An 18124-nucleotide genomic window follows, 5' to 3' on the forward strand; every position below is an offset into this window, starting at 1 on the left:
TTGCTTTATAGACATCAATTTACAGTACAAAGCAACAAATTATTCTGCAAGCAAATGAACAATACACATGACTGAATTATACAAAAGGACAGTTGTAGTTGTGTGTGTATGTGTGTGTTAGTGGCCTTACCAAGTACATCCAAGTGCAATCAAAGGCCTAAGTAATTGATGGCTGTGCTAAGCTTGATGCAACTATAGATCAACGTATTCACTAGGTAGTCATGTAACGTGGCAAGGTCAGTACAGTAATTGATAGCTGGGCTGTGCTGTGGTCCATAAACTTCGAAGACCAGCTATTACTTAGTCCCTGCAAATATAGATACTGTACTTCTCTAAACAGTAATGTATTATAAATGTGGCTTTATTTTTTGGAGTTACTATTAAAATCGCATGTACCAAATTGTGTGTTTATGTTTTTTTTTCTGTTATACTTCTTCTGCTGTTTAAATTGACTTAGTTTGCAAATACTTAAACGATCCCTTTTTAACGTTCTATGTTTGTAGTTCTATAATTTATTGTTGAGTTTAAACTTTCCTAAATAGGCAATTTTCTTCGCTATTAAACACTAAGGAATCTAATGATAATAGTTTTACCTAGGTTATATCACAATCATTTGTTAATTATTTTCAACTTTAGATTATGCAATACCTATATGGGGCTCATCTTCATCCAAAACAAAACAAATATTTAAATTACAAAAGTCTGCATTAAGAATTATTATTACATCGAAACCAAGCAAATCCTGTAAAAGTTAGTATTTAAGTAAGTATTTATAAGTAAGTATTTAAAAATTACCAGCTAATGATATTTTACTCAATATTTACGAACCATTACTATTTTTAAAGAACTATTTTGAGAAATTCTAGAAAAATTATGAACTATTTGTAAAGAATTATAATTTCTTCTAATTTCCAAAAAACAAAGTTTTATGAAAAACCTATTTATTACAATGGAAGATAATTATTTAACAGATTACCAATTATTATTATTCAAAAATTAAAAGAATACAAAAAAAATAAACAAATCCTCACTCAATCTGTTCTATCAAAGAATTCTATGAAAAACACATAAAAAATAAATTATAAAGAGTTTAAATTAAAACTAAACTTAAATTGATAACTATTGTAATGTCGATACAGTGTATTTTGTATCTACAATAAAGTATTATTATTATAGCTTTATTTTAAGGCCAATCGGTAACAAACTATTCACTCCCAACCCAAAGCAACTAGACAACTGACAGTGTACGCGTTAATGGACTTGACTTGTAGTCTGTCAATGTTGGACTGTAAACAATGTTCTGGTGTTGGTTTTAAACTCACCATGTTTTCGTCAATCAATCGTGTTATTTTAGGCGTGGTTACGACTTTGTTGTTTGTAGTTTAACACAAATAAATAACACGAATGTTACCTTTTTTCAGTATTTTACCACAAGTAAAGTTTTACTACTGCCCATTGCGGTACCTACAATCTACACAAATGTGCGAAGTGTATTCGAATTGTGACCGCTTAATACTATGAAGCTAATTTTATTCTTCAATATCCACTGTAGTTAAGCTATAAATATACACATTTTACGTTTTTGACAATTATTATCAATTGTCTAAATTAATCATTCCATACAGATCGGTAAATCTAAATAATATTATAACCACAGTGGGAATATTGTGTTATTATATTGGTTGGCTACTTATTACCAAAGCTAAAAATAGCTGATAAACTACTCAGTTGTAGTAGGTACACTTTGAATTACAAAAAAGTAGATAGGGTAATTTCAAAACTATTTTTTCAACCAAACTATTTTTAACTCTATTTTTCTTTGTTAACTTGGTTATTTCCCACCCTTTGCTTCTGTTACGTGCCAGAATCTTTCAAAACTGCGACTCTAGAGAATTCTAGCAGAAACTACTAGTGAAGTTACACATTCGTTTGGTTTTTCTTGGCATAATCTATAGTTAAAATAGTCAGTGAAGTATTTGGTAGCTGAATACAGATAAACTAGGTTACCCAACCTAACTTTGTGCATTTACGCTATTGCGTAAATCACCCCCCGTGAAAAAATCTTGATATTTTAGCTATTTCTTATTCGATCTTTTTGAACTTTGTATCGTTTAATAGGGAATTGAAAATTCTAAATAAAAGTGTTCTAGACATTTTTTCAAAAAATTATCCGTTTTTGAGTAATTTAAGTTTAAAAAATAAAAATGGCCGCCATTTTGAAATTTTAAGTTAAATCAAGATGATTTTTTTTTCTAACATTGGTCTTTTCTACTTTAACCTACATACCAAGTTTAATAAAGATCGGTTGAAAAAATTCAAAAATAAAAATGTTTATGTAAAAAGTACAAAATACCGGATATTTGGTTAATGGAGTGGTTTAGGAAAAAATGTTATTCTTGATTTTCTCTTTATTTTGACCCATAAAACCATTTCCCGGAGCTTGGCTGTTTACTAACGGGACATCCTGTATAATTATTTATTTTTAAATATTCAAATTTTATTTTAAGGCTAAGGCCATTTAAAAAGTAAACCATGGAACCAGACTAAACTCCATCGATCATTTTAACAATAGCTCCAGCGACATGCCCGTTGGCCAGAAACTTGATTTACTGCTGACGTTTGTTACCGGGATAAAGAATTACAATAAAAAGTTAACGGTGACATTTTATTTATCAAGCAGGACATATAGGACTTTGACAATGATTTGAAGAGTGAACAAAATTATGATTATGGTATAAGTTATATGGAGACTGTGATTTAAGGTTTTTGCACTGTGAAGATACTATAACATAACCATATACATAACCATAAATAATCCTAATGTTGAATTCAAAGCTTTTAGAAAGTTGTTAGAATCATGCTACAAATATGCACAATGTGACTGAAGAAATATAGTAGTATTTTGTATGTTGTTGCAGCTTCTTTTTGTGTGTAATATTGTTAGCTATATTTTCTTCGTTGTCAATCATAAAAACGTCACTCGTTTATATACATTATAGCTTTTATAAAGTATATTCTTCTCATGTTTAAGGACATTTTTCTAATTCAAATATTCTATTATTGTCGGGGCCACATAAGTTTGCAGTTGAGGGAGGAGCCTATTTACCATATGGGTTTGAATGAACCAATAAGAACCGTGCGGTGTGGCCAAATCTAATAATACCAGCTGATTTGAAAATATTGCTTAGCATATTTTATTAGTGCAATGTGGCAACGTTGCACTAGCCTTGTCTTGTGATTGGCTGTTACCAACTGCAAACTTACGTGGTCCCGACATTAGGTTGTACGGTTGTAGGTTCAGTAGTTTGTATTTCATAACAATTAATTTTCATAACAAAATATTACGTTATATTAATATAGAAAGTATTTTATGATTTCCAACAAGTAACTACAGATTAGATAAATGGAGGTAATATAGATCACATGTCAATAGCTGCTACCGCCTCCACTCCTTGTGTGGCACAACGTGGAACTAACAGAATAGGCATCTTGTACAGAACTGACTATTTAAGTTGTAATTGTGAAATTGCTAGAACATATTCAAACTCAAAGTATATTATTTTGTTTACAATATATACACAATGGTTAAATCTAGTTGTTGAATATAGCTACCTAATACTGTAAAAGTAGGTTGGTGGACTACAGTAAAAGAGCGATTCAACAACCAGCATTATAGTGCGAAGTTAGTTTAGTGGTAATTTGTAGACACTACCTAAAAAAATGTCAACATTTCATTCGATCATGCTATACCGAAAGACAGATTGTTGCCATCTTCATATACTAATCAACATGGTTATTAAAAAGTAAAAATAAAAAATAATGCGACTTCTCTAGGAGTCTAACTACCATAAAAATTTTTTTTTTTTCTTTACGTTTTAAAATTTTTCCCGTAGTATAGTTTAAAGTTCAGAGTAAGTATATCATATCATTATATTTTCAATCGTTATTTTAAAATGATTGTTAAAAGAACTTAAAATTGTAGATATTATTTTTCCTTAGGTACCATATTCAAAGATTTGTCTTCTAATGAAATATTATATTTTAAACAGTAACCAAACTGTAGTGACCTTCAAGTTTTCATAAAATAGAGTTCTAGTTCTAGACTCAAAACCATTTTTTCTTCATCATTGCTGTTCTTTTTAGTGATATAGTTGTTCTTAAGCTGTAAATAAAAGTGTTTGTCCTCTGTTCTTATATTTAATTATTTATGATTTTCTTATTTTATAAAAAGGGTAAGAACACTTCACCACAAGCCCATGCTGTGGAGAAATCTGTATTAATGTTTTAAGCATAAAGCAATATGTCGAATATGTTAAAAACCTCACCTACGGCCCTAGTTGCAAAATATACACTTTTATTGTTTTTGGCGTTTGAATATCTTGAAATACGAACAGGTTGGCACCGTGTTCGTTTCTCTATCTAGACAGCCTAAAATTAAGTTTGATGCACTTATTTTTGTTGTTTAGATAAACAAAAAAATTCGAACTTTTTTTGTAGTAACTAAGGAAAATTTTAATTGGTTTTATTAAAAACGTGTCTTTAATGTATTTGGCTCAAAGTAAACTGTATTCCTAGTTGACTACATTATACCACATGTTATTTCTCATTTTAAAATATTATAAGATGTCCAAGAAAGACGAAGTATCACAGTTAAAACTCATAGCTTACTAGCTAGCTTTCAACTAGGGAAAAGAAGTTTAAAGTTACAATTTTATCACAAGTTTATTTAATCTTTTTACAAACAATAAAATAATGTGTGATGTTTGTATAACAATCCATAATAACATTCATTTAGTTTCTAAAAATACAATTATATTTGTGTTACACATATTTATTTCATTTTTAACGTTAAATATATATCTCTAAAATCCGTAAAACTAACATTCATAGGCTCTATGTTAAGTTGTGCTTAGTTTCTTAAGCGTCAGTACAAATACTTAATACTTGTGTACTATTTAGTTGCAATTATGTACACAAGTCTGCTTATACACAGGTCTATACAATATAACGATAGTATACAGTTATTTACTTGTTACATTTTCATTGTTTTGTATGATTAAGAGCGATTAGATAAAATATAAGATACAAGACTGCAGTCTTAGAAAGTATTAAAATAACAAAAAAAAACAGTATATTAAAGTATAGTAAGTATATTAAGTATTAAAGTATATTAAATAACAGCTTTTAATAAACACATCATCCTCGACACAAAACCAAACAAAAATATCGTTGAATATTGTTAATTAAAAATCCAGAGGGTTTAATATTGACTATTGGAGTCAAAGGATTGATCTACCAATAAATAACTATGAATAATGTATTTTAAAATAGGCAGGCTTTCACTTCTCAGTGGTTTCTCAGTCATTTTAATATATAAAAGATCACTTAATATATCAGAAACATACATTTAATTTGTTGATGTTTTAAATATATAACAAACACAATTTAATAGTGATTTTTTTCAGTTTACAAATACATAACCTTTACCAAGGCATCTCCAGGTTCAAGCAGAAGTTTGTTTTGAGTTAAAAACATTTTCTGTATTTTAATTTATAACATAAAAATTACAGAATACGCTTTTACTCTTGTGACACAACACTTTATGGTTTGTTTAGCTTTGGGCCCAATTAATCATCTAGTTTAAAATATGTTTTCCCTAGGTAAAATGTTACAAATAGATCACTAAATGTTCTTTAGTAAAACAATACTTACTTAAAACGATTGCAGACTAATACTTTTTTTATGGGACAGCCACATTTTTATGCAGGTATTAATGTTATAATAAAATTGCATATTATTCATCTCTCAGAACCTGTTCGCACAATCAGCCTTGAATCCACTCTGTGGCAAAATTAAGTTGTAAAAGTTATTATAATTGTTTGTTTTGTTCAAGATCGAATCCTACTAAATTATATTTTACCATCACGAGTTTGCTTGGTTAATAAAATACACAAAAGATAACCATTGAGTAAAAAATGTATTCTATATCTTTCACTTTCATGAATGATTGCAATTAGACATGTAATCAAAAAAGTAAAATTATTCACGAAAAATTTTAAAAATTGTTTTAACAATTGTTTTTTACAACTACTGACCTCCCTTTTACATAATTGAGTCAATTAACCTTATTCAAATAATCCTTTAAATAAATAATTGTCTTTCTACAAAAGTATTTTTTATTTTTTCCAAGACTTATAAAACGATATTTTACTTCCTTAAACATAATTACAGTATCTCAGTACATTTCTCCCGGCCTAAAATATGTAGTTGATGAATCATTTTGTCCATATAAGAATGTTTTGATGTTGTTGATATGCATTTCGTGTTGTTGGGATGCATTTCATGTTGTACTTTGACATGTAGTGTTGTTCGTAGACATCGTGATATTAAACCTTTATTATTGATATTAATTACACGTTTTTTCAGTTTGCTGTGTTGTCTGTATGTTTGTCGTGTTGCTGGTATGCATATCGTGTTGGTAATATGTTCTTGGTTTACACATCGTGTTAGTTTAACTGCCGCGTTTTTCATGGTATGTATAGTAAGTTGTAGGTATGACTATCGTGTTGTTGATTGTTACCGGGTGTTAACGTGTTGTTACACCCCCTCCTCCACTGTCAGCTCCAGACACAGACTTCTACTCATTTCAGCACGTGGAAGACATTGATTTCTTGTGTAGTCGATACTCTGTGGGCGTCAGCATACCTCTGAAACGTTGTTAAATTAATTAAATTAAGAAGGATTTTCGGTACTTTAGCTATTTTTTTTTGTCTTTTATCTGAAACTACCTAAAAGAATTGATTCACGCATTATTTATTAACAATTAACTGAAGTGAGTTAATCTCAAAGAATTCTTTTATAAAAGTACCTATATTTCAATCTAGTATGTTCTGTTATGCCACTAATTTAATGTCATTGTGTTGAAAAATATATTTATTGTTCTTTTGTAGAAAGAGTTTAGATTTGCCAGTGCACTTTTGGGTGTTGAATCTTGACCCAGTCGTCCAGTAAAGCACTCTGACTACCAAATCAGCCGACCTTTTCCTTCAAAACATACTCAACTTTAGTAGTGTATTGTGTCTAACAATTTGAGATACCAGACATTATGACGAAAATAATACTTTCTTTCTAGTTACTTCACTTTCACTGTTCAAACTGCAAATGTTTTCCACATCTCAAGATGAGATGCCTAAGTACTTATAGGTCTTATAAGTCTAAATATCTAAGTACCTGAGCACCGTGTCGTACGATATTGATACTCCTTTGTCCGCCATCTTGCGGAACATCTGCCAGCACTCTTTCTCCTTGGCGGTCTTGAAGGACGGTTCGCAGTCCGGGTCCTCCGCTGGGTCTAGGGGTGTCGGGGCCGTGGTGGGTCGAGACTCAGGAGGTGAAGGCTGCTGCAACGGGGGAGAGACAGCTGGTAGTAACGAGGGTGGCTCAGCCTCCGCTACAGACGATTCTTCTATCTCGGGTATGGACTCGGCATCGATGCTGTTCTCCTGACTGTAAAAAAATTCGAAGTTGAAACAAATCTTTGTATTGAATAATTGAGATGCAAAATCTGATGAATATTATATCGACGGGACTGCAAGGCTTTTCACTATCATTGGCTGAGCCAAATCTATGAGTATTTATATGACAAAAATGTACAGCAATATCCTTAGTTATGTTTAACGTATTAAAAGTATTTACGTTATTTAACTTATTTAATGGACATTTTTATTCTAGACTAGCTGTGTACCCGTTCTACGCACGGGGATCTTATGGTATTCAGTTGAAACCTTCTTATATAAAGAACAGCAGTTGGTTTGCATATTTTCATATATGCTGGCCAAACTATTATACATAGGTAACTTCATTTTGCGTTGTTCGTTCCGGATTGGTATGACAATCAATAAAAGGTTAAATTACCTATGTCCGCCGGTCGATCCTAATGTATCCTATTACAGGAGATGCATTTCGGCGAAATTAAATCGCCATCATCAGTCCTAATATAAGGTCTTGAGCTTCCCCATTAGGTGCGTCTTGGAGTTTTTGAAACACATACACAAACTGTACACTTATACACATGACGAATAAAACATAAATACACGGTAGGCCTACTTTTATTTTTACTATGGAAATGTAGACGCCCGTCGATCGTGTGCCGAGTCTCGACTGAAAACGCTCATTTAAAAAATGTAAGTTTCCTAGTCATATACAACACTGATTCAAGGTTTTTTTCCCGGTTATTAAAAATCAAGAACAATTTTATACACAAAGAATCTCTATTTTCATTTACGGTTACCGTACACGTTATTGCACTTGCGATAAATTAAATCCGTTATGTAAGGAAAAACGTTTTTAATCTTACTTGGTTTGGATTTGCTTTCAAAACATGATCGGAAATGGTTGCGGTATTTGTAAACAACATTCAATGTAAACATATCAGTGACAGCTAGAAGAAATAATCTTGATTCGAACAGCTGTTCGTTATTTCATACATCAATATGTGATTAACATTGGGAGAAAACTTTACAAAAAATCGCACAAAATTGGGTTTTTTAATGTCCGTCATTTTATTTACAAAGTAGTGACGCCATATTTTAATGGCTAAAGACAATCTCGCCAATCCAGTGAATACATTAAAATGATTTGGAACTTGATAGGTACTCTCGTTTTTCAGGAGAAGGCCGCGTAAAATGGCTCTTGGGCCGTGACAGACAGGAAGACAGACAGACAGACAGACAGACAGAAATTTAGATGAGACTTGTTTCGGTTTCTTTAATCTATAAAACGTAAAAATAACCTAAAAGTTTATGATTCTGAGCAATGTACAGACAAAACTCTAATTTTATTTATATAGAGTAACAATACCACGGTTTGGACCATTCCCTTTAAACATAAAACCAACTTATATAGAAAACGCACAGAATACAAATTTAATACTTAGTCATGAAAAAGAACAGAACAATCAAAAGACATTATTAATAATGCCTTAAATGGTTCTTGTTTACTAAATTATTCACCGGTACTTATGTTAGTTTTGTAAACCAGTATGGACTGAAAATGGTAGTATTTTCCCATGGCAATTTACAAGTTCGCTGAATATAATGCTCGTTAAAATCGTGCATCAAAGGCAATGTTTTATTTGCTCAATTTACTTTGTCAAAAAGTAAAGAACTTTTTTATTTTTTTAGTCCTAACATACTATTACTGCAAACTTTATTACTGAAATTACTATTTAACTATGATACCTTGTGAGTAATAAATTCGTCAATTATCGTTATTGATATGGCTAAAGTTATTGCTATTATTATTATTTAAATATTTAAAACAAACCAATTACGTCCCGATTATTCCATCGCAAACCATTGACTAAAACCAAATCCAACCCTACAAGATTTATTTACTCTACAAGAACAGAAATAGCTAAATTCATTGATAGTGCTATAACAATATTTAAAACAAACAAATTAAGTCCCAATTATTCCATCGCGAGCCATTGACTTAAACCAAATCCAACCCATGTTCGATTTGACATTCTAAAATCACAAAATCAAACCCCGCATATGTCATCGGTTACAACAATGTCAATACTCATATCTACTGTCAACGTCTTCCCATTCCCCAGTTAAACTGTTTCCCTATTACTAGACAAATAGATCCGGTAATGCAAAGCATGCAAGTTTCCACGGAATGTATTGAAACATGATGAGCAATGACGTGGTCTCATCATGTCATCAATGCCTTCTTGATATCATGTACGTTTACTTTTGACAAAACTTTATTTATACATTGTAGCCTATCATGGATGTCATTCGATTAAAAATCTAAATTATATCCAACTCTTTTTGTGATAAACGGAGTATATATCTGTACTCCCGTCACGTGTTTTATAAATGTTATGGGGTTTGAGTCATTCAAATTACTCAATGGTGTATGTCTGTGTTTGATAGTAATCCAATTATTAAGTAAAGCCCTTATTTTATCTGTTCGAAGTAATTAATGCAACTTCGTAAAAAATCTAATGCATATTAACAGAATTCAGACATTGAGATTCAAGTATTTACACTGGGTGACTTGTCTTATAGTACATGCAGTATGCGTCTACAAAGCATGGGGAGGGTCAGGTAATGTATTGATGTATTTATGTATCAATGTGATGATTAAATATCTTATTGTAGTAACATACAGTAATTACAATAAATAATGATTAGCAAATTATAAGTTCATAACAATAAAAGATTTGTTGATTACTATTTATAAAAGTAATCAAACTTATTAAACTGAATAACTTTTTATTTATTTTGTATGAATATAAAATAATTTATTTTTTTATACACACACAAAATGTATTTACAGTTTGTAAAATTTTTCATTTTATTCTAATAATCTTATTCAAGTAAAATATGTTTTGATTTAATTACATTTAGTAAATAACGTTTTATAAATTAGTAATTTTCTATTCGCGTAGAAATAAAAATAAACATACAAAATAGGATTTGTAAAAAAAATATTACGTAGAAACTTGCTTTGGGTGACTCAAAAAAAAGTTTACGACACAAAAAGATTAGTGTATTAATAAGTTATGTTCTGAAAGTTTCTAGATTATTTAAGTAGCCTATAATTAAATTTGTAATAATAAATGTGTCTAATTTTATTCCTACAGTAATTATTTAATTTTTTTAATGTCAAAAGTTCAATATAAATTTATTAATTAAAATGATTTAACTATTTGTGTGGATAACATAATATAATACAATTAATTTATTAAAATCAAACTTTGTGACTAATGAATTTGTGTTTACTATATCTCTTTTATTGTTTAAACAATACTTGCAAAAATAACATCAACGCTTCCGATGCATATAATTTAACGCAAAGCATGTTACCTGGACAGAAATCCGTGGTAGTTGAGCGGAGGCATGTCTATTGTCTACTGCTACACTGACGACTAACAGATACAGTACCACAGTGGCGTGACGGTCGAACAAAACTATCAATCGCAATGAAGGGGGGGTCGGCGACCCAAAATGTGGACCAGGGGGCCAGGGACGCCCCGCCGGGTCAACTCTATATTTTCACTTGCCCTCTTTTCTTTTCCGATCGACTTACATGTTTCCTTTGTCTACGGTGCACGGGTTATGCGCTCCGGCACGAAACGGTGCATTGTCGCTGTGAAAAACGGCCCCATTTACAGTTCTTGTTATCCTTAGTTCAAAGGTATGGTTTACTGTGGCTGTTTGCTTTTACGAGTTCGTGAAGATGGGGGTTGTTGTCTGAGAAGATGGGGGTTGTTGTCTGAACGTTATTTTCCGTTTTTATTTAATAGTCAAGTAGATTTTTTTAAAGTTTTTTTTACTAATAGAGAAAAGGATTTTCTTGTAAACATTAAAGATATTGGTGTAAAAGTAAACCACCTCTAGGGTACGAGATAGACGATTTTGAATTAAATGACGACTCTTTTTTTTTAAAAAAAAGATGCTTACTTATGAACGCATATAGATTATTTTATTTGATATTGTTTTGTTTCGGGGTTTTTTTTATCATAAGCAGCAAATTTACAAAATCTACGCTTGCTTGATTACAGTCACGAGTTTTATTTGAATCATTTTGAGATTTTACAAACTAGAGGCATACAACAATTGATACATGCTTGAAGTTTAGCTCCCTTCTTTTATTTTGACTCAAAATCTTTTAGAATAATGTATATTATGTTAAACATAATACCCTTTTACAACCCTATTATAATTTCAGTAAATTGACGAGACTAGACTGAGCCCATAGAAAGGACTTGATGGTATGTTTACCAGTAAGTTGACTTGAGTAAGTTTACTCTTTGTCATCAATGAAAAATTCCCCAACAGTTCTTCACCAACAAGAGTGTAAATGTGATTTTCATAGTGATCTAAGGAAAGTTAAATAAAGTTAAAAAGTCACATAAGTGGTGACTGCAATCGAGATAGTGCATGCTACTCATCTTATTAGTCAAACACAGTACCGCCACTACTGAGCTACCTCGGTCGATTTTGAGTTAATATTTCAATCTGGACGATAAAAAACTGTGTAAAGCCCCCTAAAATATATTTATTTGTATAAACAATTTAATAAACATTTTGTAATATTTATAAGTTTTTAATCATTCACAATACATCTTTGTGTTTGCCATTACATGATTTGTTTTTCTAAGACAGTTTACCACAAATGATGAAACATAACAAAGCCATTTGTAATGTAATTAATGTTTTGACAAATCATAATAGTATGCCGTCCTGCAGTTTTTGTTGGGGAAGGAATACAATATCAGTAGGCTTGCAATTTCAGCGAGCTCGTCAGAATGTGAAGGATCCACAAAACCCGGAACGCAACACGCACCCACGCCAGGCTGGCCTACTTTACCACCCCTACTGTTGTGAGTAGGGCAAACACCAGTCAGTCACAAGCTCTTTGACAGCTGATTTTTTAATTATTCATTTTCAGGACATGTTTTACAGACTAGCTAAGCTGATGGCACGTTTTCCATTAACCTAGATGATAAAATACCCCGCCGCAGCAAACCTGCAGACTAAGCGAATTTCCATTTGCCTGATTGGATTTACACTAAAATGTCTCCTTAAAAAACATCACATTTATTGCATATTTAAATAGAATCAGTTTAACACATACTTAGGTTTGATGCAACAGGGAGGGTAAAAGTGTGTTTTTATGTAAAATGTTAATAGTAAGTAAGAAATAAAAACATTTTCCAAATTTGAGCAAAATATATTGATAAACAAGCAAACTACATCAGTTTACTTATTCTCCATAAGTAAACTCTCCATAAGTAATGGGAATTTTAAATTTACATTTTTTTGGAATTTTCTCCGTAACCATTGGTCGCATTACAACGCTTCAATATACTAAATTATTTGTTTTTTAAGCTCTACAAAATAGTTTGAAAAGAAATTGCAAAATTTTATGTTATTAAAACCCTCCAATACCCTCCATAAAACCCCCAAAAAAACCCCGTTCCCATGGTCCGATCATGCTGGTTCGCAAACTCATTCGAATAAACGTAGGTTTACACGTTTGTACTGAATTTCATCAAAATCGGATCATTTTTGCTCAAGTTATCGCGCTAACGGACATATATATATATATATATATATATATATATATATATATACTTGAACGGATGGTGTTTTTGGCCTCTATGGACCTCAAAACGAAAAAACCGATCCCGGGTCCAGGTCTTACCATGAGTACTACGGTAATAACTTATTCCCTCTATGGGAAATTCGCTAATAGATCATCTAGCTAATTAGTTCATTCTAACTAATTCATTTATCATAACACTTCAAGAAACTACTTTTTACTAAATACAAACTAAATAGGTTGCAGGTTTTTTGTCAGAATAGGAAAAACATCAAATATCTTTGAACAAAACTTCAGTAGCCTATTTACTTTCTAATTAGTAACAATATATTGAGAGACTGCAAAAGGACTTCTCATTCTGTCAAATTCTGAAGCGTATTTGATGTGTATCATTTCCGGTGTTAGAGTGTTGACGACAAAATCGTATTACTGAGGGGGCTCTATGACTGGTTTAAGAGAATACACGGTAGTTTATTAGTACATCGTTAAGTTTGGCCGAAAAAAATATTAAAGTAAGTGCAATAGTTTAATACAAGAAACTAGAATGATATACCTTAGAGGGTGATATTTTGCAGTTTACTGTTCTTCAAAGGAACAGCATTACGAGTTGTTCCGACAAACACTTCCTGAATCGAGTTAAGTTCTCTGCACCAACAGGATTTCTTGTTTCCGTCCTCTTGAACTTCCATATTTGGTGTTGTTTAACTATCCCACCCAAAGGATCTTTATGGCTAGGATTTTACTAGTCGTGTATTTTTTTCTTGTTATATTGATTTAGTCATGTCCCACTAAATTTGGTATTTTTTTTATTGCAGTTCGTTTCACAAGTTTTTTTTATATTGCCAACACTTTTTTGAACAGCATTTTACAAAGGTATGGTTGTTCTAGCTGTCATGGTTGTTCAATTGAAAACACGTTAGTAGTAGGACGTTTTTTGAAGGTGAAGGAGTGCGATTTTTGAAAAACGCCCATGAATGTTTCGTAGAAAAAATGTAAATCCTGACCACGAAAACTCTATCAATTCTTTGCTAGCACTTACCGTTTTCGATAGCCGTTATTAAAAACGTGTTTAAAAAAAAGGGGAGGATTGAAATTTTAAATTGCCACACATTTTAATAGGATTGGCGTAGATACCTCTAGTTTGCACCAATCTTTTTTCCATGCCCTTTCATTTGATATTATATTCAAAAACTTAAGTTAAATGTAGGGGGAAGGGGGTGAATGGGAACTTAACGTTGAATTCACAAAGATTTTGGCCTCTAAGTCGATAGATGATTCCCGCAAACTGCATATTTCTATTGCAGTTTTTACATAAATAAAGAACCAAGTTGAAAAAACAAACACACTGTATAAAATATTACCATAAAAAATTTATAGGTGCAATCTGATTGCTTACTAAAGTAATATTTATATTTAGACATTTTCAACTTATTCGACCATCAATATATATTTTGGTAGAGTTGGTATTGTGATAACTATAGGATTTTTGATAGTAGGAATTAGAGTTCATTTAGTTTGTTCAAGAAGTATAATGAAACTCTTAAGTGAAGAGAAAAGAAAGTCAATGACAATTGAATGTTAAATAAAAGCAATTATGTTCTCTAGTCACGATAGTAATTAAGAAAACTTTTGCTACTCTAATTAAAGTGGGAAATTACTTTGAAATCGAAGTCAAAAATGTTATTCTCTCGTAAAACCGTCTTTCATCTCCTTTACTGGCAATTTGACTTTTTTACTATAACTGTAAAACTTTTGTTTATAAATGTGCATTAATACAGCACGATGCAGTTGAAAATTTTTCCTTTAAAGAGAAATTGTTGTAGCCAAATGAAATTCTATTACCAAACGAAATTACATTGAAAATAGAGAATGTAGATCTTATCGCCTTGCGTTTTCAAAACCATTGAAATAAATGAAAATTAAATTTAAAATCAGGAAGAATTGTATACAGCAATGAATGTTTCGTTAAACTTACTACCAGACGAATAAAACGAAAATAAATATTATTATGATCAGTTTTTTCCTCTTTAAGTAAAAAATTAAAAAGAATATAAAACAATCAGAAATTTATCAGTGCCTCTGAGAATAATTATTTTAGGAAACAGTTAAATTCGTGCACAATGTATCTTTGTTGCATCTCTTGAAAGCTGCAAAGTGTTACAAATCACAATATTAACAAATTAACTATTTTTCATCGTAACCACCTAATGTAAATCATACTACTTTATCTTAAACTTTCAACATTCTATGTTTTTATCAAAGTTTTTAAAGCAGCGTAAGCACACGCTATATTCTACGTTTGCCCTTCATTCTTGGTCACCTTAATAAGCACAAATTTTTGCGTCACTGTGAATTGTATTGTAGCATGCTGGAATCGGATTGGTCCCTTGATAAGTCCAAGATAGGTATCTTTGTTGCTGCTATATTCAAAGCAAATTATCCAAGTTGGTAGCCCAGAGTTTGTAACCTACTTAAACTCGCAATACGCACGATCACACCGTCAGTCTGTATCCTAGATACCAACCCTATGTTGCCAGTGCTCCTAGCCTTGGTGAGGCGGCGGCGGGCGAGGGGCGGCGGTGCTGCTGGGGGCGGCGCTGCAACTGGAGGCGGCGGAGTAGTGTCTGGGGGCGGCAGTATCAGCGACGTCCCGACACCTCGTCTAGACGGGTAGCTGGCTGTATAGCTGCGGTTAGGAGGCGTCCCTTGCTGGAAGCTTACTGCAATCAATCAAGCAGAATTGTATGAAATTTTGGATGTAAAAATACTATAAATTCAAACTACTTATCCTAATACGGTAGTTATTGTTTAATATGAGTCATTTTATGTTTATCATTAAACGTGAAATATAATTGATTATAATTTTACCAGAATTAAAATTGTAAAAGTAGCTTAAGTATATAGGTACTCATTATATAGCTGATTGTTCAAAACAGCAGTGACGGTAAAAGCCATTTTGGAAATAAACAGTAAGTAATTATTGTTAGGCAAAGTCGTTGATGTGTAAACATTTTGTGCGGCATGCTGTGAATATAGTACATTCCACGGCCTCAAAGTGAATTTTGATCTCTACTAATTTGCTAACCTCAGCTCCCCGTTGGTACAATGTACGAAGTACTGAGCTCGTGTTACAAAGCCTCAAATTAGGTTTCACCGCAAAGTACAATCTTTAAGAGAAGAAATTATTTTCATTTTGAAATACTTTTAATGCTCAATTCATTATTTTAGTAAATAAATATTTTCCCTTAATATTTCTAAATTTTTACGTACTTTTTCAAACAAGTCTTAGAAAGATAGGGATTTTACATAAAATTAGTAGTAATTGCAGGTAATTGTTTTCTCAACAGAGGTCAACGCTGAAGCATTATTGTTGACGTGTCTTAGCAACAATTGTGTTAGTTAACTTTTTCTGGCAAAAGATGGGTTTATCATCTGGGAAGATGGCCTTGCATTGTTTTTAATGTGAAGTAAAATGGGCGTTTTCGTCTTGGGGAAAAGTGGGATAACATTTATCAACTTTTCTAGTTCTTGAGAACGTTTCGGACTCGATCAAGAGACAACGATACCTCACTTTCCAAGTATACTATTTTACAACGTCTCGTAATGATTATTGATAAAAATATAAAAGAATATCAGAGATGATTTATATCAATACGATTTTACCAAATTAAAACGGAAACATTGATAAACTATGGTCTACATGGCTCACCAAAGACTTTTATATGAAAGGTTATGCAAGTCCCGCACAGCTTCTGCGTAGCTCGATTGCCTGCCGACGCCTAGTTTCATGTATGCTGATCTAGACGTTCATTGATGTAGATTTTATTATCTCGTGTATATTATTGGTTTCGAATTTCACAAAGAGTTTTTTCTTTATTTAGCGATTCCCTGTGAGGGGAAATATATATAAATGCAAGTAAGCATGGACTGTTTACAATAAATGATTCCTGAATCTGGGAAAAATAAATAAATAATTCATGGTTTGAAACATATTCGTATTTTTAAAAGATATGAAAAACATCTAAAGCTCAGTGTCATAAATCTCATATATTCCTAAATTGGGTATGCGTGTACAGTACATTAGGTTTAGGTTTAAAGGAGGAATAACAACTCAATAAATAACTAACCAATCAGGCAACATTAATTTTAATTAGTTTGATAGCTAACACAATACCATAAGCTTAGTGTTTAGGGGTGGTGGTTTGTTGTGATGTTTTCCCCCTAACTTAACCTTTTAGACAAATTAAAATTAAATAAAAAGTAGCCAGTTCATAAAAAGTTATAACCTTATGGTGTAACAAACAAAAGAACCCATATGTTATTTGTATTTTGGTTTTAAAGCATACACTAATTTTACAACACAATTAATTAATTCCGTATTTTAAGTTACAATTAATAATATAGGATGCCAAATCAGGATTGAGTGCGATGTCAAAAAATTTTATGTAGACCAACATTTTTAAGAATAATATAATGCCCATAAGACTATCCAATTTTGCCATTACATAGTAAGCCAACCAAAACTAAGTACCACGTGTTTGTATGTTTTTCGTGGCAGAAAGGACTAATTAAGGATTATTTATGTGACACAACACAAAATGATTAAATTGGTGGTTTTGGCCATTTAAAATTAAAATGCAATTAAGTTACTGGAAGATTTATATGTAGGTTTTCAGCAATAGGGTAATTTTCCCATGTTGAATCTGACTGAGGAGCGTGTGAGTTCGTGCACGATTTGTCAGTTGTGAGTCTGTATAAAAGGTGGAGAGTTTTGAGGTGATAGTTTTATAACGCGAACGACAATGTTTCAATTTCCGGGAAGCGATCGCATGGAAGCGGTCTATCGAGGAAAGAGGGTAAGAGGAAACTGCTGTAGGTAAGTTGTAATTATCTGCCACGCGTTTTCCTCTCCTCCACCAACCACTAACTGACGTAATTGCCTGTGTTCCCACGGAGGGGTTATACTTGGGTTACTCCCCTATAACGCCACGTTGTACCGACTACC

At 32.0% G+C, this 18124-nt stretch overlaps 1 protein-coding gene across 1 annotated transcript; it reads right to left on the bottom strand.

Annotated features, from left to right (window-relative positions):
• Positions 1-6494: 6494 nt before the first annotated feature.
• LOC128993897 (uncharacterized) lies at positions 6495-10912 on the bottom strand. The gene is made up of 3 exons (XM_054417970.1): positions 10878-10912; positions 7231-7506; positions 6495-6707 (listed from the first exon to the last, which is right to left on the bottom strand). Exons 1-3 carry the CDS (start codon positions 10910-10912, stop codon positions 6647-6649), a joined length of 372 nt encoding a protein of 123 aa, XP_054273945.1. The 3' UTR covers positions 6495-6646.
• Between the last annotated feature and the right edge of the window lie 7212 nt (positions 10913-18124).

The sequence above is a fragment of the Macrosteles quadrilineatus genome, unplaced genomic scaffold (genome assembly GCF_028750875.1).
Source record: "Macrosteles quadrilineatus isolate MER2022 unplaced genomic scaffold, UCM_ALF_1.0 Scaffold_5__1_contigs__length_97177068, whole genome shotgun sequence".
NCBI lineage: Eukaryota > Metazoa > Arthropoda > Insecta > Hemiptera > Cicadellidae > Macrosteles > Macrosteles quadrilineatus.